Raw genomic sequence first — 25315 nt, forward strand, 5'->3', positions numbered from 1 at the left:
GTGCTAATTAACACCAAGGTTGCTGGTTCGATCCCCGCATGGGCCTCTTAGCTGCGCACTCCTTAAAAAAAAAGGGGTTCCACGAAGCCTTTGAAACTACGTGTAAAATTGTGAGTGTATCTTTTTGGGGAGAGGGTACAAAACTTTCATCACATTTTAAAGAGAGGTCCATGGTCCAAAAAAGGTTAAAGCAGTACTCCCCGTCAAGAGTGATCTCCAAAGCAGCAACATCAGCGTCACCTGCGAACTTGCTAGAAATACAAATTCTTGTTCCTAACTCTAAACCTCCAGAATCTGGGGTAAACCCTGTAGCCTGCGTTAATAAGCCCTGCTGGTGATTCTGATGAAGGATAAAGTTTGAACACCCCTGCTTTAAAGTTAAGGACTGTTTTTATCAGTTGTTTTTAGATGCAAGATATTCTAATTTGCCAACTGCAAGAACTGTTTGTATACAAATTAGAACATGAGAAGCTTCTGTCTTGCCTCCACCAACCCGCATTCTCTATGGATTATCTATTCTATATTTCGTATAAATGTAATCATGTAATATATGACCATTTGTCTGGCTTCTTTCACTTAATACAACATTTTCGGGGCTCATTCACCTGTAGCATGTATCAGTACTTCATTCTTTTCTATGGCTGAGTAACAGTCCCAGTATATGTATAAACATTTTGTTCTTGCATTCAAAATGTTTTGAAATGAGACACAGGTGGTGGTTGCACAACATTGTGAATGACATTATCTTCGAATTGTACACTTTAAATGGTTAATTTCATGTTATGTGAATTACACCTCAATTTAAAAAACAAAACTACTTAATCTTCACAATAACTTGATGAGCAAGATACTGTAATTCTCTCCATTTCACAGATGAGGAAATAGAATGGACTTGTTCTCCAAAACTGCTACTCTTTTTCAGCTGCAAGTACAGGTAGACATCCTGGGAGGCTAACCACCATTCATCATTCACACACAAAATTTTCAAAATTTGTAAGTGGTATTAATACTTTGGGCTTTGTTTGTTTGTTTAATAAAAGGATAGTCTTACCTGGATACTCATGTCAAAAGGAGTCAATTCCTCTTCATCCTCAGATTTAAACATGGCACTAGAAGCATCAACCAAAAAAATCAAACTATCTCTTCCTGAATATTTATATTCTCCTACAGGGGAAGAAAATCGAAGGAAATGTTTGCCTTTGTGCTCATATTTAAGATGTTTATTACTCAAATAAAACAAGTAGAGAAAAGCCCAGTAAGCAAAAGTATAACCTGAGGAATTATTATAAGATAAACACCCTTAAACCCACCACCTACAACAGGAAATTGAATCTTACCAGTCACCCCAGAAGCCCTCTCCACGTCCCCTCCCAATTACAACGTGCACCCTCCTCCCAAAAGTAACCACTATCCTGGCTTTCAGTAATCATTTCCTTATTTTTCCTGTTTTATCATCCAAATGAACATTACTAAACATGAGTTTTGAGTTTTAAAAAAGTGTTTTTGAAGCCTCTTAATCGACAGGTACCCCCTCCATCTTTTGTCTCTTATCACTTATTCAGTGAAGAACCAGGATGTTGTGTCATATATAGCCTGCCACCTTCTGGACTTTGCTGATTGCATTCTTTCGCTGTAGATTAACATAGTCCTCTGTCTTTCCTACTAACGACTTAGAGAGGCTTCATCAGATTTGGGTTTTCTTTTTTCTTCTTCTGGCATAATTACACCATGGGTGATGTATTTTTCATAAAAAGGTACATGCTGTATGGTTGTCTCCCTTTTTGACACTGCTGCTTAATACAATAATTACCCGTTTTTTATAAAACAATATGATAATATGTGTTAAGAGCCTTAAACAAAATTCTACCTTGGCCCAGGAAATTCTACCTCTCAAAATAAGATATGGAAAACACTTAGGGAAAATTTTTCACAATGTTGTTTATTAAAGTAAGAAATTGAAAAGAATTAAAATGTCCACCAGGAGGTAGAATGAATAAATTGTAGTACATTTCAAATGAGTTATAAAGACTACGTATATGTAGTAACATGGAAAGATGTATCTCTGATAAATAAGGGAAAAAGGCAGAACACAAAATTATGTATATATGTTTAAAATTCTTTTTGGAAGACTGGTGTAAATGAAAATTTAAAAATGTGTATGCACTATGATTACAACCATATAAAAAAAATCAGATACAAAGAAAATCAGATATATGCAGTTAGGAAATATGCACAATGAAAGACATATGAAAGGAATATGCAAAATGCCAAAAATGCTGGCAGTAGTTGTGTTAAGGTGGCAAATTATACAGATTACAGTAAACTTTATTTTTTACATCTCCTATATATTTCTCAATTTTAATAAAAACACTTAAAATTTTTCTACCCAGGACCTAAATTAACCAGTATGTAGATGACATGTGCCTCTTATTGCTCTTTCTTTGTCCTATGTGTTACTGTGTTGGCTGAACACACACTTCCAAACCTGGAGGGTATGACACTTGTACCTGTGTTGCTAATGTTTACTCTTCGGTTGTTGCAGTTATTGTAGGGTGAAGGCATCTTTATACTGAAGTCCTAGAATGAGTAAAAGTGCTTTCCTGGGTGAGGAAGGGTATTACCTGAGCTATCTAAGGTGACAAAAGAGACCACTGTTCAGGGTCACTTACGGGGGCTCAACAGATGTCAATCTACCAGTGCCCAGCAAAAGTTTAAGGCTGGGAAAGTCCCATAGACTAGGGTAGGACAATGAATAAAATAGCGTAGGGTAGCTCTGCCAAGTTCAAAGGGAGAAAAGTATCTGAGATCCTCTGGGGAGAGAAGGGTAGGCCACTAGACAGCAAAAGACAAGCAGCAGAGATAGGCAGAGAAAGTGTTTCTTCCACACACAGAGCAGTACATGTCAAAGTCACCTACCACCTCCTTCAAGGCTCTCCTCTTGTTCTTCTTCTTCATCGTCCTCGTTTTTGTAATAAGACTCCCACCCTGACATGTTGACTACTGCTCTCTAGGTGAAAGAAAGTTAATAAGATTGGTAACAAGCAAATTTAGACCTAAAAATATCAACCCCTAAGTACCTTTGAGATCTGTCCTAAGGGCTCCAGGTTACTCATGTGGAATGTGGATGCTGGATCCTACTGCCTCGAGAGCTCTCGGTAATTGAGATGCAGAAGTAAATGGGCATAGGGATCATTCCAGCAGCCTCACTTTATCTGTCCCTTAAAGATGCTTCAGGGCCTGTAGTGGGCCCAGGGTGGCCGCTCTGATCGATGTGGAGGTCCCGTTCCATCTCCGGCACCCTCTGGACTTGAGAGAGTCTCGCTCCAGGGTACTCCGTCCTCTAGCGGACCCATTTGCCCTCATCCGGGCCCTAAGTCTCCCCCAGCTCCTCAGCCAGCCATGCCCGGGGCGGGGGTGGGGGTGGGGGGCTCAAACGCAGGCGGGCCTCCAAGGCCGGGAGCCGCCTGCCCCAGGAGGAAGGAACGGGGAACAGATGCTGTCCCTCGGCTCAGCACACTTCGGGCTGACGCTGCCCTGCGGCGAGGCTAGGGGGACGCGCAAGACAGTGGGCGAAGCAGGACCAGGCCAGCCATGGCCGGCCCGCAACACACACAGAAGGTTGCCACCTACCTGGAGCGCAGGGAAGATCAATTTGGACAGAAGGCGGAGCGCCACGCACGCGCAGGCTCCAGTTCTCGCTCCCAATCAATGCCCCTTACGTCACCACGCATCGTACGCACTTTTTCTGTCCAGCCGCCACGCCCACTCCCACAACCTGCTTTCTATACTCGTCTCTAACACCACCCAGTCCGCAAAAGCTCCGCCCCCTCCAGCGAAAAAAGCCCGCCCCTTGCCGCCCGTCAGGACTGTACGTACAAGCGCGAGAGTGCGTCCCCGCCTCCGCCCTCTCTTCCGCGAGGTCCCTGCTGGTGCCGGCTCTGTCACCTCACTATAGTCGTTGCCCGTGGCGGGCGCGGGGGCGCGAGCAGCGCAGGGCGGCCTCTCCCCCGCCCCTCAGGCCGGGCCCGGGCTCGGTTCCTCCCCGCCCCGCTCCCTCCTCTCCCCACCCTCGTCGGGTACGGGAAGGTCCAAGCCACTGCTGGGTGCCAGAGGGACTTCGTGGCCGCAGCCGCCACGGGTCCTAATGGAGTCGCCGAATCTCTATCCGGTGAAGCTCTACGTGTACGACCTGTCCAAGGGCCTGGCCCGGCGGCTCAGCCCCATCATGCTGGGTGAGGGGGCTGGGAGAGGGCGGGAAGGAAGGCCGGAGCCGGGCGAGAGGGTGCCGGGTCGGCCAGCCGAAGTGGGGAGGCCTGGACCGCGGCGCAGGGAGGAGACGTGGGGCCCAGAGATGGAGAAAAAACCCAAGTAAAGAAGGGAGAGGTCTGTGGTTTTGGGCCCCTAACCCCAACTTCCCCATCTTCATGTCTGAATCAAGGGAGAAGGGACGGAAAGGAATCACGCCCTCTCCTAGCCCTGCAGAGCCCCTTTATTGGGGTGGTGGGGTAAGCCGGCGCTGGATCCGGGCGGGTTCCCTGCCTCGCTTGGGGACCCCTCTACACTCCTTCCTCCGCGCGGTGTAGGGGAGGCGAGGATGCCTGCCGTGTGGTGCCCCTCGTGGTGAAAGGGACACTGCAGAAGAGATTCTCCGGTGGCCCTCGAAGAGCCTTCCCCCCGTGTCAAAAGGAAACTCTTTCTGCAGTCTCTGGGGTAGGTGCGAAAAGAAAGCCAGAGCTGCACAGGAACCCAGCCATAGCCCCAGATAGAGATGAAGTCAGGTCTACTGGAGCCGGCACTCGAGAATTCACTAAGCTCGGCCTGACAATACGGTCTTCTCAGCAGTTTCTAAGTTAATTAATTGCTTTTGCCCCGATGGTAAGAAGCGACTCTGGGGGAGGATTAGATACTGTTGTGTCAGTAAGGATTAGTAAGGGAAGTATTTCCGTTATGCTCCATTAAACTGCTTAACTTCCAGGAGAGAAAAATCAGTGTAGATCAAACCTCATTATAACCCAAATACCAAAATGTCTTGTGTAAGATAGAAATTGTCAAGTTTGTGATTTCAGGTGATATTGGACAGGAAAGGATTCCAGGAATTGAAAATTAAACAGCTTTGGCAACATCCATTTAAATGAACTGGTTTTTCCTGGCTTATTGGAGACATTAGAGAATGTTTTAGTTCATGTCCATAAGACAAGAGGTCAAGTAAGCAAGGCTACTTTTGAGGGCTTTTCAATATCCTTGAGTTTCTAATGTGCCCTAGTAGTTGAACTTAATCTTTTAATCCTGGGCCAGTGAGTGGTTCCTGTATTCAGCTTCACATCAGAACCACCTAGGGTGCTTTTGAAAAATACAGAGCTAGACAAACAAAAACTCAAAGACACTGACAACAATATAGTAGTTACCAGAGGGAAAGAGAGGTGGCGGGAGGTTGAAAACGATAAAGGGGTTCAAATACTATATGGTGACCTAAGGAGATTTGACTTGCAGTATACAGATGATGTGGTACAGAATTGCACACTTGAAACCTATAAAATTTTATTAACCAATGTCACCCCGATAAATTGAATAAAATTTAAAAAAGAAAAATACAGATACCTTCATTTTGAACATATATTATTAAATGGGAATAGAAAATACAAAATTAGAACAGTTCTTTAAATGTGCAAGTGTGTCTTTAAAGCAAAGAATATGTACATACTTGCTTAGGCAAATAATTATCTTGAAGAATACATAAGTTGGTAACAGTGGTAAATTATGGAAAAGGGAACTTGAAGCCAGAGACAGGAATGGGAGACCTTGCTATAACTTTTTTGTACCTTTTGAATTGTGTACTGCATACATATGTTATCTATTCAAAATAAGCAAAGTTTTAAATATGGATTCTATAGCCTCATTACACAAGTACTAAATAAGATCTGGAGTTTTGATCCAAAAGTCTGTATTTTTGAAAAGCTCCTCAGATAATTCTTATGTAGCCAATCCATTGTTGGACAGAAGTTTGCACCTAGATTGTTAAAATGAGTAAGGCGAACCTGAAAGTAAAACTTACAAAGTCACTGTTTGGAGAATGTGCTAGTTACTAATAGATTACATCAGTCCAGTTCTAACTAAACATCATAGACTGGAGCCATTTGGTTAGTTTGATCTTAGTGAGGTTTTAGATATTTCCTAGACCCCAAAATAAAAGCTTCCCCCTTTACACTGTTTTTTTTTTCCTATTACCTAATAGTTATTGATTTTAGCTGACGGAGGCCTTAGGGGTCATTGCTTTATGATTCATTCAGCAGATAATTTATTGAGTGCCTACTGTGTGCTGTCTATGTGTTAAACCTAACTGAGGATGATATAATGAACAAAAAGATGGTCTGTGCCACCATAGAGCTATATAGCAGGGAAGACATTAAAAATAGATAAGCAAATAAAATAATTACAAATGGTGGTAAGTACTGTGCTGTGCAGGAAGCAAACTGGGTGCTGAGACAAAATGACAAGACCTACTTTAAACAAGTGGTATCAGGAGTAGTGAATTTTAAATTAGGAATTTAAAGAACTGTTTTAATTTTGTATTTTCTATTTCCATTTAATAATGGGAAGAAGTAGCAAAATCTCATTCTCTCTCCTCTCTCCCACAGTGCTTTTATGCCTTTTGCAAAAGTAATGAAGAAAGGGTTACCAAAGCTAATAGTCATTATTTTCTAGAGTTGAAAACTGATGGAAAATGGGCATTGCCTTACTGGGTCATCCCATGCAGACATCACTGACCTTAAAGTTGAGTACGTCCCAGTTCTCTTAATAGCTATATATTGATTTCTTACTCCTAAATATATTTGAAACTTTAAAAAATCGATTTGTTTCCTGATTTTTGTGTTGACTTGTCTGAGCTTATTAATAGCTAGCATTTATTGAGAGCTTACCATGTGCCAGATCCTTTCTTTCTGAGAACTTTCCCTGTGTTATAACTCTCACCACAATTTTGTGGCACAGATCCTGTTATTATGTCCAATTTTCAGTTGAGGCAGAACTGGGTTATGAACACAGGCAGTCTGACTTCCAGAGCACATGTTCTCAGTCATTTTGCTCTACCACCTCTACTGGGTGAATGTTTTCCCTTATAATTGATGCAGGCAGGAACCTTGTTCATATTTGTAAAGGCATCTTTGGCCAAGTGTTTCAAGTTTGGATGAGATAAAAATCTGGACTCAATATGTATGCGTAGGTGCTATTCGTAATCATAGATTTATGATCATTCCCCGTAGCTTTCATTTTCCCAAACTAAATTAATATGACCTCATCAGCAGTACCCTCTTACTCTTATTGGGACAGTTCCTTATGATAAGATCCCATCTAACTCTGTTACAGTCGTGACTGAACTAGCCCAGTGTAATTCCCCTTTCTCCCAGAACAATGTAGACGCCACAGTATTACCCTGACCAGTTTTTAGGCTCCTAGAATGTTTCCCATGAAGGTAGTCCTGTGCCATAGTCCTTCACTCACCATGAAAATGGTCCCCAAACTATCCTGAGTGTTCTAATCCAGCAGACAGTCTGATTGTACCATTTTGTGTCAGTCACCATTTGCCTAAGATAATTAGCTATTATAATTGTCCTTCAGTTCCTTCACTTCATAATTTTGGCTGCTCTTTAAATTTCTTGACCTCTTTCTATGCTGAAGTACATGGAGATAAATGCAGAGGGCTTGGGTTCGTTCTTTTTTAATTATAGTAAGAGGTACTGTATATTTATTGATTGTGTTCTGATCTTGTTATTTGTACATGCACATATCCTGAGACCACATTTATTTTTCTGTACAAGCCTATCTCAAAATTGTTTTCAGGTTTAATGACTTAGGGATATGGGGATGGGACACACACACACACACACACACACACACACAGTGCCAAAAAAATGTATACACATTTTAAGAAAGGAAAAAACTATTAAAATTGTTAATACTCAATATATACAGATAACAAACGATGAATACAAATCACGTTTGACTTCTGCAATTACTAGAGATGCTCAAAGTGGTTCCCATCAGTGTCCAGACACTTCTGATTATGGAGAACTACTGCTTGAGCAACATTGACCAAAGTTCCCATTTGTAGACATTTTTTTTGACAACCCTGGTTTGTGAGTGTGTGTAATATACATATGGCTGAATGCAATTAATGAATATTTTAAATTTTACTCTATGCTCATTTCCTCACTTTATAGTACAAGTAGTAATGAAATGAAAGACGTAAACTCTGTCCTTCAGGAATTCATTTCACTGAAAATGTATGTATACACATGCACCAGCATAAAAGAAATTGTGATTAGATGCCAAAATGAGTGAGTGGTGAGACAATTATTTTAGACCTTGAAAGAAGGGAGAGACCTTTGTGGCCTGAATGTGTCAGAAAGCCTTGAGTGAGAACCTTGAGCTCCTGAGGGTAGGAAGTCAGTCTCATTCCTCTGTGTGTCCCCGGTAGCCAGTCAGAGCTGGTGCTCAGTAAATACTGATTATAGAGATGATTGAGACTTGAACTCAAGCTTGAAGATAAAGCAGAATTTATTGGAATCTGAGGGGGGTTTTTTTTCAATATTTTAATGCCATCTATTGTGCTTTGTTTTAGATTTTTATTGTTCATTGTGTGAACTGTGTTATATCCATCTAAGGAATTAATTTAGTGATCATGCATTTTCTTTATGGTAAAATGAAAACTGATGTGGCTTACAAAGCCCTTTGTGATCCTGCTCCTGCTTTTCTCTCTACTGTCACCTGTTTCTACATACTGAACACACTGACGTGAGCCCTTCTCAACTGGGTTCCACACGAGAATTAAGCCCCAGGGAAAATGATCTGAGTGACTATTTCTCATCCTCTCAAAAGCTACCTCGGGGCATTAGGGCTTGATTCTCCTGCAGAACCCCAATGGAGAAGGCCTGCTGTACACCCTGACAGGTCTGAACCCAGTCAGTTCTTTTTTACCTCTAGGCTTTTCAAAGGCTGTGCCCCCTGCCATGGACACTGTCTCTCCACATCTCTTGGCCTGGCGAACTTCTCAGGTCTCAACTAAAATGTCACTTCTTCCAGGAAACTTTCCCTGACCCCCACCTGCCAAATCTTGGTCATGTGTCCCGATTATGTGCTGATAACATCCTGTACTCTCCTTTCATAGCATTCATCATTCTATGTTATAATTGTTTGTTTTCCCTTCTATGTCCACACTCACCCCAAGTGGACTGGAAGCGCCAATGGGGACAAGAACTCTCAATTGTATCCTCAGAGTCTAGCACAGTGCTTGACGTTCAGTAAACACAAGCTGCTGAGTGGTAGGGTGCTGCACACGTACTTCAAAGCATACCTCTAAGGCCTGACTAATAAAAACAAGCAGTGATCAAGAGGGAGCCCTTTTAGTACTGGGGGAAAGAACTCACAAATCATTTATTTTTATGCTAGGAAGGAATCTTATACGAGCTCTAAGGAATCCTAGTACAAGAGTGCTAAGTAGTTTTTTGTTTTTAAATTTTTGAATCCTGTCAGTTTTTATGGTCAAATGTTTTTGTTTGTGGAATGTTGGGGAACAGTGTCTCCAGGGCCCATCAGCTCCAAGTCATTGTCCGTCAGTCTAGTTGTGGAGGGCGCAGCTCAGCTCAGTCCAGTCGCCGTTTTCAATCTTAGTTGCAGGGGGTGCAGCCCACCACCCCATGCGGGAATTGAACTGGCAACCTTGTGGTTGAGAGTTCGCACTCTAACCAACTAAGCCTTGGCCACCCTTCTGGAAGCTCAGCTGCAGCTCGTTGTTTTCAGTCTAGTTGTGGAAGGCGCAGCTCACTGGCCCACGTGGGAATCTTTTTTTTTTTCATGATAAGCTTTCTCAAGCTCCCCGCCAATAGGATTTTTTTTTCAATATTGGCACAGACGTCCACTAATGTTCCGCTAACGTTTCCTTTTACCTTTTCCCACGTAGATTCCATATTTATCCAGTGATCCCAGAGAGGAATAAGTGATTTTTTAAGTTAACATGAACCTCTTCACATTGCTGGTTATCTGGCAAATGACCACACCAACCAGCAGATTAAAAAACCACTGCCAGTTAAAAACTCCTTATCGCTGGGGAGTGAATCTGTGAGGTTATGTTTGATTTATACCATCAAGCTAATTAGTGGCTGTCTGCACAGAGGCCCTGCCCCTGGAGCCCCATCACCATCATTCACTTTCTGCTTATTAAACATTTATTTAGCACCAGCAGTATACCAGCTGCTAATCTGGAGCACATCTTACAACCAGCAAGTATGACCATGTGCACAAGCTCCATCCGTCTTAATTGATGAGTAGATGGAGTATTTTCTCCTCTTTACTCTCACAATCAGTGGAATGCTAACTAATGCAGACCTCACTTTAAAGTCTTTGTTATTCATGATTAAAAAACACCAGAACAGGGCAGAGATCCATGTCTTCTGTTGGTTTTCATGTGCATACTTCATAGGCTTCAAAATCAATGCACTGGATGTGCCAACAAATTTGGAGCTATGCAGCCGGCTGACCCATCGGCTCTCCAGCTTGCTAGTGGGACAATAATCTGCTTCTGTGGTATGCTAATATCCACTGAGCCTAATTCATTGTCCCAAAATGGCCTTGAGCCCTAAGTCAATCTCAAACCACCACCTCTTCCGCACCTACTCCCACCACAGTCTAAAAAAACTGAAAGATCAATCCCGTCCTACTTTCCAGTGCCTGTCACTGTGGAGGAGGCCATGGCCGTCATTCTTTTCCTCTTGAGAGCAAGCTGCCAAAGTAGCCACCCTCACATTTCTGTCTGAGCTGCTCCAACTGCTCCAACAAGTACACCACATAGCTTGCTTTTTCTTGTTTTTATGTGGGACAGACCATGTGTCTTTATGTGTAAAATGACGTTAATAAATATTTACCCTATTCGACCACGTACAGATGTGTGGGAATTAGGATAAACATGAAGCACTTTAAAAAAGGATATAAATCCACTTGATCCATTTTAAATATTGGCTCCAAGTGTTTGGCAGATGGATGAATAAATGAAAGAAGGAACATAGGAGGATCTTTCTTCTATCGTCCCTCTCACCATTCTACGAACGGATGAGATCCCAAGTGTTCCTTGATGCAGTTGAATAAGGAGGAAGCGTAATGTCCAGCATACAGGCAAATGTGGTCAACACAGAGACTACCAAGGAGAATAAAGCAGGCTTTGTATCCTTCAGCTTTTGAATTGTTTTCCGGGTGTAAAATGACTAACAGGATGGTCTCCGAGGCCCCTCTCCAAAAATCCATTCTTTTAGTAGGGCAGGGTTAGCACTGACGCCTCTGTCCAGCTGTCTTCCTGGGTCACTGAACATGGGCATCTGAGAGGACAGTAGCAGACTCGGAGTGCAACATGCCAGGGTTGCGAAGTCATTTGAATAACAAACCAGGGCAGCTAGGACTGGAGTTAAGAATTTAGGCCTCCACAGCACTGTGTGTCAACAGAGCTGACAGAACAGAGTAGCACATCTCAACATCTCTGTTCCAGGGACTTTGCTAGGTGCTGGAATTACAAAGATGCCTAAGAAACTGCCCTTGTCTTTGACACAATTGTAGTCTAATGGGAGAGAAAGACAAAAAAACAGGTGGTTTCCATACCAAGGTACTATGAGAGCAGCCATTAAAACTTTCAAATTATAAAGCCTGAAAGAAATGCGTTAGCTTTTGGGGGGCATATGTTATATGCCAGGCACTGTGCTGGGCATATTTCACATGTCATCTGTTTTAATCTTAGAAATGTTAATGAGGTAGACACTATTGTGCTTTTTTAACAAAAAAAGAGTAGGAAGCTCAAGTTTAAACAGCGCTGTCACGTAGAACTTTCTGTGACGATGGAAAAGTTCTCTATCTGCACTGTCCAATCAGTAACCACATGTGGCTATCGAGTACTTGAAATGTGGTAGTGCAACTGAGGAACAGAATTTGTACTTGCAGTTTTAATAGCCACATGTGGTCAGTGGCCACCATATTGGACAGTGCAAGCTTAGAAAAGTTCTCAGCTTCTAGAAGGTTCCGTGTGATGTGGTGCCCTATTACCTCTGCTCATCTACTTTTCTCCTCCTCACCCACCCACTCTAGCCACCCTGGCCTCCTGGAGGTCCCTCAGATCCACCTGGCCTGTCCCGTCTCTGCCTGGCTCCTTCCCTTGCCTCCTTCAGATCTTTGCTTAAGTGTCACCATCTCAGAGACGCCCACCCTGGCCCTCCCTGAAACTCCCAACCTCCCTTGCTCTGCTCTTCCTTTTCCCACATCACTCCTTATTGCTGACATGATTTATTATGGTTATTATTATTATGATTTATCAACTGCCCTCTCCCTCCGCTCCCTAAGTGCCATGAAGAATTTTTTTGTGTCCTTTGTTGACTGATGTGTTCCTAGAGCCAAGAATAGTGCCTGAAATAGTCACTCAGTAACCATGAGTTCACTGATGGAGCTGGCAGGACTCGGACCTGACATGTCCACACTAGAGCCTGTGTTCTTATGCACTACACTGTGCTCTCTCATGACTGTAGTGTTACCCCAAAGGGAATGTGAGAAGGAACAGGCAAAAGAAAGCAGTATCCCTAATCTGTCCAGTTTCACTGCATTATTACACGTCTTCCAGGAAATAAACAACAAATTGCTACCATTCGTTCAGACAACAAGCTGTTTTGTAAATGGTAGTCCAGCACATCAGCTCCACTTAAAATGCAACATTAATCTCCCCTTTTTACACGTAGTAAACAGGAAGGGGAGACTTAGGGTGATCTTCTAAAGTCAGCTGGAAGTGATGAGAATCTAACCAACCCAGTTTCTCTTGTAGCCCATTAAGCCAGTATTTGAAGATGCTTGTCCTGAATGGGTTACCACTCCCTTCTGGCATCCAGTCTGTTTCTGATCTAGCTCTGTGGAATTTCAGCTCAGTTTGGATGAGGGCAGAACCTGCCCCCCAGTCTCTAAGAGTTACTCCAGAAACCCCAGGATAAAATCCCTCTGTCCCTTCGTGATCTTAGGGGCCAGTGTAGCAGATCAATCTCTAAGTGAAAAGCAGACTGGTTCCTGGAACTGGAAGAGAGGGAGGAAAACTCTGTTCCATTTATTTTCCTTTGTTATTTCATTTAGCCTTGCAACACTACCAGCAAAGAATGAAATGTTTACGTGCAAAATAGATACAGCATTTCATATTTAACTTCCGGGTGAAATCTGTTCTTAGACCTTACCCACCAATCCTGAAGTCAAATTTCATTTCTCTTTTGGAGGTTTTTACCCTTTTTCCCAAGGAGGCTGTTGTACCTAACAGTAGTCTCCATTTATCAAACTTGTATGTACCACACACTGTGATATGTTGTCATTACTGGTCACAACAACTCTGTATTGAAGAAACTGAGGCTCAGAGAGATCGAGTAAACTGCCCAAGAGGCACCACTAGTAAGAGGAAGAGCTGGGAGCTGAACCTGTGTTGTACTCTTAACTGCCTCTGGCAGACACTGTGTTGAGCCCTCCAGTAGGTTATCCTGAGGGGGCCATGGCTTCTATGTCATTTAAAAAGTTTTCTTAAAGGAGCAATAAATATATTCCATTTATTTTCTAGGTAAATTACATAATTTACCTAGGATAGGACATTGTGTAACTTACAAAGGAGAAACACAAGCATGTCACCTCTCCTTCCACACTGCTTAGAGTTTCATCCCTTAAAAAGTCACAAGGCAAAGCATTGAAACTAACATTTAGCAATTGGTAAACAGTTAACGTGAAATTATAACCAAAGGAGAATGAGTGGTGTCGGTAATGTTCTCACACCTCTCACCGCCCTTCCTTCTCACCCTTAGTATTGTAGATAGCGTCTCCCATGGACCACTGCAAAGGCCGCTTCGTGCTAGTCTGCTCTGTCTACTCTCTTCCGTCCAATTCATCTTCTGTACCTATAGTTGTCTTTTAGAAGATACAGTTATCTTTTAAAAACATGGATCGATCTGATCAAGGCACTCGGCTGCCTAACAACTTCCAACACCCCCGCAGTGTAGGACGGCCTTCAGTCCAGGCTTACCCCTCTTTGCTGCCACCCTTGCTGGCCACTTGTCCCTGGATCACCATCACTGCACCCTTCGCTCCACCCTGCAAGACCTTAGTCTTATTCACAACAGTGCATCTGCACTTGCTGTTTCCTCTGGCAGAAACACCCATCCCTGCCCCTCCCTGTTCACTGGCTGAATTGCAGCGTGTGTAGGTAGTTCTTTACCTGTCTTATGGAAAGCACCTTACTTTTACCACATTACGGAACCTGTCATTGCGTGTTTTAGTTCTGTGTATGTCTCTTCCCGTTTGACTGCGGGCTCCTTAAAGGCAGGACATCTGTTCATATTTGCATTTCCATACTTGACATCATTTCTGGCATGGAGAGGTAGACATTTGCATTGACTATTTAAATGGGTGGCATTTGCAAAGTTTTGCTCTTATTTTCTGAAGGATTTTACCTCACATGTGCTCAATGAAGAAGCAGGTAATAGCTTTACTATTGTTTAGCTTTAGTCTCTATTCATGAGACAAAGAAATTAAGAAGGCAAAGACCCCAAAGGGAAAAGAAAAGCAGACATTAAACTGGTGTACATCTATACCAGTGTTCTTACCTTGCATTCTGGGGAAGGATTCTGATCACTTTTCAACGTACTTAACCCAACATACCTGTATCATGACCTAAGGACTTTACTGGAGGAGAACTGCATCCCTAGAAAGTTCCCCGAGAGGTTTGTGATGGGTTACTCTGGGCGTGAGTGAGGTTCTGAATGTGCTCAGGTTGGGAGGCCGTTTTGTCCCAGTGGCTAATCTCTTCTTTTCTCCACAGGGAAACAACTGGAAGGCATCTGGTAAGTCGGGTGGCACTCCTTACATTGACTGGTTTATGAAACAAAGCATGACCTGTGCATTGTAGGTTCCAGTCTGTGGCTTCCAGCTTGAAGCCGAGCCCTCAGAACTCTTCAAGTCGTAACGCAGTGGTTCTCAACGAGGAATGATTCGCCCCTCCCCCTGCCCTGGGACATTGGACAGTGTCTGGAGACCTTTTGGGTGGGCGGGTAGAAACCAGGGGTGCTGCTATAAACACCCTGCAATGCACAGGACAGCCATCCACAACAAAGAATTATCCTGTCAACAATGGCAGTAGTGCCGAAGGTGAGAAGACTGTCCTAAAGAAAGGCAGGATGGTGTCATGCCCACCCCTGACTGAACTTCCTAACTGCAAAAGACCCAAGGCCCCAAATGTCTGTCTTAAAACATATCTACTTTGGTCTCTCAGTACTGGACCCATCCATGTCAGACAACAAGATGGTGCCTGAGCTCTCGGTTCCATTTATTTGCGGAAACCATAGGTCAGTATTCCGTCTTGACTCCTAGAGCCTGCTGACAATGACCCTGTGCTTTGTTTGACTCGAACTGAGTAACGTGAGCACCTTCACCTGAACTGGGGCCACGCTTCACATCACCTGGCCATTCCCTCGGCGTGGTCCGGGTGAACTGTTCCTGTTAGTTTAAAGAGCTTGGGAACACACCTTGGTCTGCAGAGCTTTATTGGTAATTGATTTGTCAGTATCGGGGTGAATCTCTAAGGACTCCCCTCTGCTCACATGATCTATAGCAGTGGTTCTCAACTGGGGACAGTTCTCAGACATTTGGTAATGTCTGGAGACACGTTTTGTCGTCCCGACTGAGGGCAGGTGGTGCTACTGGCATCTAGCAGGTAGAGGCCAGGATATTGCTAAATATCCTGCATCATGCAGGACAGCGGCCCACAACAAAGAATTATCCAGCCCCAAATGTCAGTATTGCCCAAGTTGAGAAACCCTCATCTATGAGGTTTGCCTTGCCTTTGGTTAGTTTTATAAGGCTGTTGATCACAGTCATATCCTTGGGCAGAAATTATTCTCACTGCATTGCGGTGATTGCTTTTTCTCAACCTGGTTTTAAGCTTCCTGGCTTATTCTGTCTCCTCTGCGTTGCAGGCACACCTCCATAGTAGTGCACAAGGACGAGTTCTTCTTTGGCAGTGGCGGTATCTCCAGCTGTCCCCCGGTGAGTGTCCTCCCCCACCCCCAGTGCTGCAGCCTCAGGTTTCTGGGGGTTCCCAGAGACCAGGCGCTTTGCGGCTCCTCTGCATTCTGGTTTCCAGCCCGCATGTGTCGGCCTGTGGCATAGTTCCTCATAGTTCCGCCTTAAGACGCAGCTCCAGAAAGCCCCTACCTCCCCAGCCAGTTGCCCTCTCCTCTGCTGCCATGGCACTTGCGGGTCCCTCTGTGTTATACTGAGCACGTTGTGGTGAAATGAGCTGTTCCTGAGTGTCCACAGGGAACTGTGTGTACGCTCCTTGTGAGCTGAGACTGTCTCACTCTTTTGTCCCCATGACCTGCCCAGTGCCTGGCTCGTAGTCCAAACTCAGCCAGTGTGAAGCCGAATGTGAGGGCTCTGAGAGCAGAGGTGAGTTGCCCAAAGTGACATGGCCAGTAAGTGGCACCAGTACCAAAACTCAGGTCTCTCTGACGCTAAAGCCCATGCCCTTTTCCAAACAATTTCCATTTGAACGGTCTAAGAGTTGTCACAGGACATGCTCAAGCAAAGACCGATCAGCCATTCATTGTGATACTCACACATGGGAAGTCATTTTTGATAACTTCCTCTCACCGGTCTCCTACTTCCTATAACAAGTCCTTCATTAAGCCTGGTCAGTTCTCCCTGGTGAATGGATCTTAAATCAGTCTATCTCTCTTCATCTCTTCCCATTTCTCCAGAGCTTTCACCGTAATCCAGGCCACCCTCATGTCTAGCCTGGACTACACAATGCATCTACTCTTCTTCCTCAGTCAGTTCTCCACACAGGAGGGAAAATGATCTTTTCAAAATGGAAATCTGGTCATGGCATTCCCCTGCTTACGTCACAACTCTCCCCATTGGTCTTGGCATGAAACCCAGAAAGCTCAGCGTGGCCTCCAGGCCCTATCTGATCTCGTCTCAGTCTCCCTCTCTGGATGGCCTCGTTTCAAGTCATGCCCTTCCCCGCCCCTCTCTCTTCTCACTCCTTGAACACACCTTTGGCATTTAACCCAGTCCTCTGACTTCAGTCCACCTCCCTGATCCTTCACCTGGTTATGCGCCCCCGTCCTTCAGATGTGAGCTCCGTGTTACTTCCTCAGGCAGGCCTTCCCGACCCTCAGACTGGAAAGGTCCCCTGTCATCTGTACCGCCAGCGTCCTGTACTTTTCCAGCAAGACCTTGCCTGCAGCTCATAATAATACATTTGTTTATGGGATTATTTTTGTCTGCCTTCCCCGCTAGACTTTTAGCTCCCTGAGGGCAAGAATCTCATCTGTTTTATCCACATCAGACCCCCGGTGCCTAGCATGAGGCCCGGCACGTCGTAAGTTCTCAATACATGTTTGTTATGTGAGTGAATGTTAGGGGGGGTCGAACAGTGACCTGTTCATCTCTTGCAACTTTGAGATAACGATTCTCTGACTCCCAGGATTATCCTGCTCACCATGCCTTCCCCAGTGCCCAGAACAATGTCAGGTACACAGTTGGTGCTCACTAGCCAGTGCATAAATTCATGGTCTGTGCAGGGAGCTCTGCCCGGGAGCGCTCTCCTTCCTCCCCAGCCCTCTCCCATCGCTGTCCTCCCCACTGATCCTCTTGCTGCCCCGTGGCTGGTTTCCCCCTGGGCCTCCGTTTCTCCCCCCATGTGCTGCGGCGGGCTGTTAAGCCATGGCAGAGGGTTTTCTGTAAGCCTTTCAGATGCCATTAACTCACTTGCCTGGGGAACCCTATCAGCGTCATTAGATTATCCTCACAGATCATAAAAGAACTGATTTGTGGAAAGATTTGCCAGCCTGCCAGATTTCTCACAGTCCTTCACACTGTCCCAGTGTCACAGGCTATATCAAGTCTGTCACGAGAAACACTGGCCGCATACCTTACAAATACAGGCATTGGAAGATGGTCTGTTCTCTGTTGGTGCCACACCTCATAGGACAGAGAAGCAAAGAGTAACTTTGTTGACGTGTAAGCTAGTTTACAAAGGTCAAATTCTGTATTCAAAGTCCACATGTTGCATGTACAATTTTGTACAGTTATATCAATATTTAGTAAATTTGTTGGTATGTCAAATTTTAGTTTTCCAGTTACTAGAATGTGAATTCTCACATTTACAAATACTGAAGTAGTTCAAAGAACCTAAAACGAGTCTTAAATAGTATTGAGTACTGTCTTGCTACAGATTCTAGGAAAAATAAATGATACTAGAAGTTGAAAAAAGAAAAAAAGCTGGCCTGTCAAGGGGGAGGCATTTCTAAGTGTCATTCTGCCCTCGTGACCAGGCGTGTTGGGGACAAAGGGAGACTTCAGATTCTGGGTTTCTATCTTTTTATCCACTGAATGAGTGGACAGAGCCAGGAGTCTGACCTGCGTGGCTCAGCTTCCCAGGGACCCCAGAAACAAGAAGCCCGACTGCACAGCCATGTTGCCAGCATGTGGCCATGGAAAGTCTCCAAGAAGCTCTAAACCACCGTAACACTGATACACATAGGAAATAACACTCTTCCTCTGCCCTAGGTGCTCCGAAAGTTAAAAGTTGTGGGAACAGAGCATTTGTGGTCGTCTGTGGAAAGGCACATTAAAGAATTCAATGAAGATGGTGATTTAATGACTTTCTTTGGGTTGGCTCTTTTAGGGAGGGACATTGCTTGGGCCCCCAGACTCTGTGGTTGATGTGGGGAACACAGAAGTCACAGAAGAAATCTTTCTGGAGTACCTGTCCTCCCTGGGGGAGTCTCTGTTCCGGTGAGTGGAGACAGGGGTGGCGGTTAGTGTGCTGTCTCCCCCACGAGATAACCGGCCCCTAAAGGGCAGCCACCAGGTCCTCAGCACGAGGTCTGGTCCAGTATTTGCTGAGTAAATATGAAGAGAAGGTGTCATGGCACAAAAAAAGCTCAGCGTCGCTCTGAGGCTAATATTTCATCCCAGCGTGCCTTCTGCTGAAACTTTGAGGAAAGAAGGGCTATTTATTCCTTCTGAATACAATCAGGGGCTGCTGTTTCAGCAAATGCTGCTCCCAACCCATACTGACCAAGTATGTTGTCCCGAAAATCAAAAAGAAGGTTTATAGAGGGGTTGGGGTGAAATACAAACTTGAGCAGACTTTCTCTTAAAGAAGCTTTGGTCGATTTCAATAAATGCTAAAGTCTAACCCTCGAGCTCTGCTTCTGTGAATCTAAAGATCCTCCTGAAACTGTAGAGGAGCCACATCTTTTTATGTCATCCTTCCCTTAGAAACCTGAGGGGAGAGAGGCAAATCAAGCAGTCCTTTTGGAGCATGAGGGAGGAGGGAAATGAGGCCTGAAACGCAGCAGTGCTCACCCTTCCGTTACCTGGTTGGAGTTATTTCAGATGCTTGCTCACTGACTCTCATCTCTGTTCTCCAAACCTTTCTCACAAGTACAGAGGTGAGGCCTACAACCTCTTTGAACACAACTGTAACACCTTCAGCAACGAAGTGGCACAGTTCCTGACCGGGCGGAAAATCCCTTCTTACATCACCGACCTTCCCTCTGAAGTTCTCTCCACGTAAGTGGCCCGTGTCTCCGCCACTGCCTTTGAGATCCCCATTCACAGCCAGTGCCGCCCCTCTGGCCCACGTTTACCCTCCCCTGATCTCGGTAGAATCCTCCCATGCTGCGTGTGTCCTGTCGTGATGGCAGCTTCTTACACATGTTTTCTCTGCTCACCTGTGTCACCTGTATCACCTTCACCCTCCCTGGAGTTGGACCAACTCTACCTCAGCCTGAGTGCAACCGCAGAACCTAGAAACCCACGTGTACAGAATCCTGGCATCTGCCATTCCCATTGCACGTGAAGCTTGCCACGCCACCCCGAGTGCCCGCCTAAAAGGCAGTTTTAGACAGACGAGCAGAGTAGGACAGAATTAGGAGGGTGGCTTGCATCTTGGTCTTTCTTGCCCTGCAACGTGAGCTCTGTGACGCCCTCAAAGACAGTTTCCTATTGCCCTCGTACCTGGTGGGCCATCATACAGGCGGTGTCCCCCAAAAGGACTCACACCCACCCAAAGCTGTCACACCCCTCTCGTCCTTTGCTATTGGCTGTGGTCAGGCAGCGTCTGCCCGTTCCAGGACCGTGTCCATTTGCTGAGTCTGACTCAGTTTCTCCGGAACTGGGGCCCTGTCCAACAGGGATACTGACAGGTTTAGCAGGCCCAGCAAGGTGAGCTGTTTTCCACACCTGGGTAGGAAACCCTCGGGGAGAAAAACTTACATAGGAAACAAGGCTGCTGTGTCAAGTTGGTGTGGAAAGCCCTGTCTCCCAGCCCTGGCCCTGCCTTCCATGGTGGGTGTGTTAAGCCCCACAGCCTTACTGGAGGATCTAGGTTATGGGACCTTGAGCAAACTTGAGTAGCTGGAATGTTCTTGCTGTTATCTTTTGGTGGGTGGAGTTCCTGGGCTTGTCTGAATTGGGGTTACTATTCTCAGTTCCATCTCTTTATGCTTTGGAATACTTCATGCCCTCTGAACTTGGGGACAATTTTCAAGAATGGCAATATCCACTGAAGCAAGAAAAACCCAGTAACTGGGGTGGCCGGTTAGCTCAGTTGAGTAGAGCGTGGTACTGATAACACCAAGGTTGCCGGTTCAATCCCTGCACGGGCCACTGCGAGCTGCACCCTCCTTTAAAAAGAAAACAACCTAGTAACTGAAATGTGTTGTGGGCAACTGGTTTTAAGGTTGCGGTAATCTTGGGAAGTCTCCAAGACTCGTGCTTTTTTTCCAGCTAAGCTACTCTGAGAGCAAATGGGGAGCCCTTTAGAAAGTGGCATTATCACCTCTGACGATCTGCATTTGTCGTTTATCCTGGCTATATCCCCTGTATGCTTAGTAGACCTATTCCTGGAGGACTCACACCAGGCTTTACCGTTTTCATTTGCCTCAGCTTCCTCATTAAACTTTATTTTTATCTTCGTATACCATGAGAATTAAAGATACAAGTACCTAACGTACAGAAAGCTCTAGTTCCCTGTATGTAGCCAGCCTGTTCAAGCCCCAGCCAGCCAGGACTGAGAGGTGAAGGTAGTGAGATGGTAGCACCCAGTGAGGGGACCCCAAGAGTAAAATGCAGAACAGGCTCTTTAGCAATCCCCTGTATGGAAAAGCACGTGTGAGGTAGGTTAAGAAAATTAAATGAGGTTCCAGTGTCGTCCTTCCCCTGCACCTGTGGGTGGGGCTGAGCAATCTGCACTCCAGAGCCCACCCCAGCTCCTGTGTCTGTTTTCTCTGCAGGCCCTTCGGACAGGCCCTGCGGCCCCTCCTGGACTCCATCCAGATCCAGCCTCCCGGAGGGAACACCGTGGGCCGACCCAATGGCCAGAGCTAACAGGACTGCATGGGACCGCCCTGCCTCACCAGGGCTTTTCCTTTTTAAACAAAACAAACCCTACCAGATTTCTATTTTATAATTTTACATCAGAGCTAACGACCAGGGGACGGCTTTTTAAATTTCCCAGGGAAGGAGATCATCAGGCTGCATGTAGGACAATGCTGCTAAGAAAGAGAACAAATGCCACCCCTTCTAATAGTATTATACTAATTTATTAAGGCTGTCTTGTCTGTGAGTTCACTTCTGACGCTGCCTCCTAGCGTCCTCCACACTGGAGAAAGGGAGGGGGTTTGTTTCAGCAGAAGGCAGGAAGCACAGTTTGGGGGAGCCCCAACCTAGAACCTCTTTCCAGAGAACACCCATGCTCTACCCAAGTTGACGCCACCTGGGGGACCCAGGTGAATTTTACAGCATCCATGACCCAGAAGCAGTTACTCTAGTGTTAAAGGAACCAAAGGAGTTGGCGCACGTGGGACCAACCTAAGTGAACTCCTTAACCACAAGCTCTCTCACCTTCCTTCCTCTACCCCAAGCAAGGGCACGGGGCCAGGCCTGGAGCCGCCAGAAGCCTCAGGATCAAGGGAGAGTGACAGCAAGTATCAGGCCAGAGGAAACAGGATAAAGCCATTCCTCCTTCCTCCTAGACTGATTGCCAATCCTCTGACGTCAATTTTGAAGAACTGCCTTGCTGCCCAGAGGCTGCTCTTCCTCAGCGAGACTGACCTGTCAGAGTTAACGGAGATCTGGCTGGAGCACCAGAGACCTAAGCCTTACGTCTGCAAGTCACGCTGGAGGCTGTTTGCAGTCACTGTACCCGCCCCACCCAGACCAATATGCAGTATTCGGCTAGGGACCAGGGGGAAACGATTCCCTGCTCCAGGAGAACATCCAGGGTGCAGAATCAAGGTGGCAAGAAAATTTAGAGTTGTTTCTGATAGGGATTTTTACATTATGCTAGATGCGTTTTGAAGACACATGTTGTTTCCGTTTCCATTCTGACTTTAAGGAAGCATGGTGGGGGTATGCGTGTGCATTTTCCTGATGAGCTGCTGCTAGGAGCTTATAGGCAGGGAACAATCTGGAACTTTCTTATCTAGAGAGCCTTGCAGATTCCCTTTCTTCACATGAGCCTCCCCTTAACTTAGTTTTGGGAGAAGTGAGGGTGGAGAGGGGACTCGGAGCTGCCAGGTGCCTGAGTCCCAGCTCTGGTATCCTTGGGCCCCTCTTGCCACTTCTCAGACTTGAATTATGTTCTCTTTCGTGGTGTTCGGCCTGCAGCCGGTGCCTTTTCTCTCCAAAAGCTGCTGCTCACCTCTGGCCTCCTCTCCTCCTATCTCTGCTGGCAGCCACAGCAGTTGGCATCGTCAGGGTCTCAGCTAGAGGAATGATATTATTCTGCCTTCGTGTCTGCCTGTGACCTGGCCAGGGGCATGTCCATGATGACTAGCTGTGAAGTCAAGTGACATTTTGGAACTTCAGATTGGAGGCCAAACCAATGAGCAGTTTAATTCTTCTCAAGACCCACTGATTTGCCAGCATGCGTGATCATATGATACATTAGAGCAGAAACTAGCAAGGACTTATTTACTGTTGACCGACTGGCAGAATGAACCTTGGAGACTGGGTTTCGGGCTGGGTTTCTCCCAGGAAGGCAGCACATTGGCCCAGGCCGTCGCTCTGCTTCCCACCTGGGTTTCCTTTCCAGCTTGTCTTGCCCAGACCTCCCTATCCTCCAGGCTCTAGCTCCAGATCTGTCTGCTCAGAGCTGCAGCCAGGGCGCCCTGGGCATCACAAGCTCCTCCTCTCTTCCCCCGCTCCAGGCTCGGCTGGTTTCGCTCCTCCCAGCAGTCACCTCCAGACCCCAAGCTGTACTGAGAAGGTAGCCTAAATGCCTCCTCTAGAGACTGAGTTACCTGGTTCACTGAAAGCCTCCTTCATGCCCAGCAACCATTTGTGCCAATGCCTGTGCCCTAGGGTTGGTGGGGAGAGACAGCTCTGTAAGCAGTCTTCTCAGAGCCTCACAGGAAGGCAAGCCCGCCCGCCCCCCCCCAACGAGTCCCCCCATCACTAACTTTGGGAGCCCACGCCCAAGCTCGCCCCCACCCCATCCTCACATTTGTCTCCCGACACCTCAAGAGCACGCTCACTGACCAGCAGCTGCATACGGCGTGCTCAGGCAAGCAGAGTAGAAATGAGTGTGCGTGTAACTAGCGCACGCGGACACCTCCATAGAGGTCCCCTGGCTTAAAGGGACAGGAAAGGAGGAGGGATGAGACCGTCACCCCCTCCCAGGAACAAAGCTTGGACCTTAGAGATTTCTTTTTGCCCTTGAATTCAAACTAATAACGGTGTCTAGTACGGAGGTGTTTGCTGGTTTCCTTTGGTGTTTTTTCTAATGCAATAAACTCATTTCTGCCTGCTGCATTTGTGTAGTGCTTGAAGGTCTGGGTGTGCATTCAACATGAAGAAACCCTGGGCTTCTCAGTCTGTCCCCCTCTGAGCTTCATTTTTCTGAGTCTGGAATATGCTGCCTTTGGTTGGCTGTAAGCCTTGCAGGTAAGAAGGGATGCTAGCAGGGAAGAATGCATGACTTTCACCGTTGGTTTATAAGGATGGAGAAAGGGCCCAGAGACAATACTACTTGCCTAAGGTTACCTCACAGCTGGTGGTGGAGTAAGACTCAAAACCTTGGTCTTCTGGCCCCAACTTCTGAGATCTTGGCCATCGAGGGACATCTGACCTCACCAAGAAGTGTTCAATTCTGGTTTCAGTTTGACTATAGGCTGGGTGTGTGACCCCAGGGATTTCTCCCCACTTTGTTACACTGACCTCAATTGAACAAGTATTGGGGTGGGTGACAGCTCTCCGAATGCCCCCGGCTTGACTGCGGGTTCAGTCGGCCCCCTTGGAGTGAGTGCCTTCTGTGTAGGCTTGGCCTGGAGCTCGTACTGGTCCCATTTACAGATGGGGAAACTAAGTTGTCCAGGTGGCAAGTGGCTGAGTCCTTAAATCCAGGCCACGTTCTTGCCACCACACCGCCGAGACCTTAGCACTGGGGCACTGTGTTTTTCCAACTTGCCAGCTTAAGAATAAAACGAGGTCAGGGCCAGCCCGGTGGCTCAGGCGGTTAGAGCTCCGTGCTCCTAACTCCGAAGGCTGCCGGTTCGATCCCCACATGGGCCAGTGGGCTCTCAACCACTAGGTTGCCGGTTCGACTTCTGCAAGGGATGGTGGGCTGTGCCCCCTTCAACTAGCAACAGCAACTGGACTTGGAGCTGAGCTACGCCCTCCACAACTAAGATTGAAAGGACAACAACTTGACTTGGAAAAAAAGAAAAGTCCTGGAAGTACACATTATTCCCCAATAAAGTCCTATTCCCCTTCCCCAATAAAAAAAAAAAAAATCTAAAAAAAAAAAAAGAATAAAACAAGGTCCTGTCACTGCAGAGGACACAGGGCAGGTGGCTTTGGCTGACATATTTGCTTCCCGAGAGCTGACCTGTTCAGAGGCAGGAGTCCTTAAGGAGTGCCTGCTCTGAGGTCACACACGCTGGGCCTAAGTCCTAACTTCGTCACTTGTGGGCCAGTCTGTCTCACCTGAAAATGGGGGAATGGGACCTACCTCATAGGGTGGTTTTGAAGAGAGTCCATGTAAAGCACTTTGCCCAATGCCTGGCACCCCTGAGGTGCTCAATGAATATCAGACTGAGGCCAGAATCCACTCAACAGCTGCTGACTGAGGACGCCTGAGCCAGCCCATGTGGAGGCCCTGGCTAGTCCTCTGCCGAGGACAGTTTATAAGACAAGGTACTGTAGACTGCTTCTGGGGGAAATAGCAGCAAACACATTTTACCCTTAGACTTGGCGA

At 46.1% G+C, this 25315-nt stretch overlaps 2 protein-coding genes across 8 annotated transcripts in view; one reads left to right on the forward strand and one right to left on the reverse strand.

The window, feature by feature from the left end:
* The window catches only part of XRCC6 (X-ray repair cross complementing 6), a 43406-nt gene that overhangs the window by 15017 nt on the left and 3074 nt on the right, over positions 1-25315 (reverse strand). For 3 of the 7 annotated variants that reach the window (XR_004424133.1, XM_033117237.1, XM_033117241.1), the window contains exons 1-3: positions 3078-3624; positions 2917-3007; positions 1052-1164 (exon numbers count right to left, since the gene is read on the reverse strand). Coding sequence is in view for 6 of the 7 variants with exons in the window: in XM_033117237.1 (XP_032973128.1) it covers positions 1052-1164; positions 2917-3007; positions 3078-3113 (240 nt within the window). In the remaining variant the exon portion in view is untranslated. The other 4 variants (XM_033117242.1, XM_033117239.1, XM_033117240.1 and 1 more) reach the window with 4 other exon arrangements.
* DESI1 (desumoylating isopeptidase 1) lies at positions 3884-23871 on the forward strand. The gene is made up of 6 exons (XM_033117244.1): positions 3884-4232; positions 14864-14885; positions 16017-16086; positions 18734-18843; positions 19504-19626; positions 21351-23871. The coding sequence occupies exons 1-6, from the start codon at positions 4145-4147 to the stop codon at positions 21442-21444; spliced, it is 507 nt and encodes a 168-aa protein (XP_032973135.1). The 5' UTR covers positions 3884-4144; the 3' UTR covers positions 21445-23871.

This window comes from Rhinolophus ferrumequinum, chromosome 10, assembly GCF_004115265.2.
Source record: "Rhinolophus ferrumequinum isolate MPI-CBG mRhiFer1 chromosome 10, mRhiFer1_v1.p, whole genome shotgun sequence".
In the NCBI taxonomy this organism is placed as follows: domain Eukaryota; kingdom Metazoa; phylum Chordata; class Mammalia; order Chiroptera; family Rhinolophidae; genus Rhinolophus; species Rhinolophus ferrumequinum.

What these genes read in the sequence shown, in the direction of transcription:
- DESI1 (XM_033117244.1), top strand. Translation starts at nt 4,145, where the DNA reads ATGGAGTCGCCGAATCTCTATCCGGTGAAGCTCTACGTGTACGACCTG. An exon ending in CTGGGGGAGTCTCTGTTCCG is followed by an intron (nt 18,844 to 19,503) that starts GTGAGTGGAGAC and finishes TCACAAGTACAG; the next exon opens with AGGTGAGGCCTACAACCTCT. An exon ending in CCCTCTGAAGTTCTCTCCAC is followed by an intron (nt 19,627 to 21,350) that starts GTAAGTGGCCCG and finishes TTTTCTCTGCAG; the next exon opens with GCCCTTCGGACAGGCCCTGC.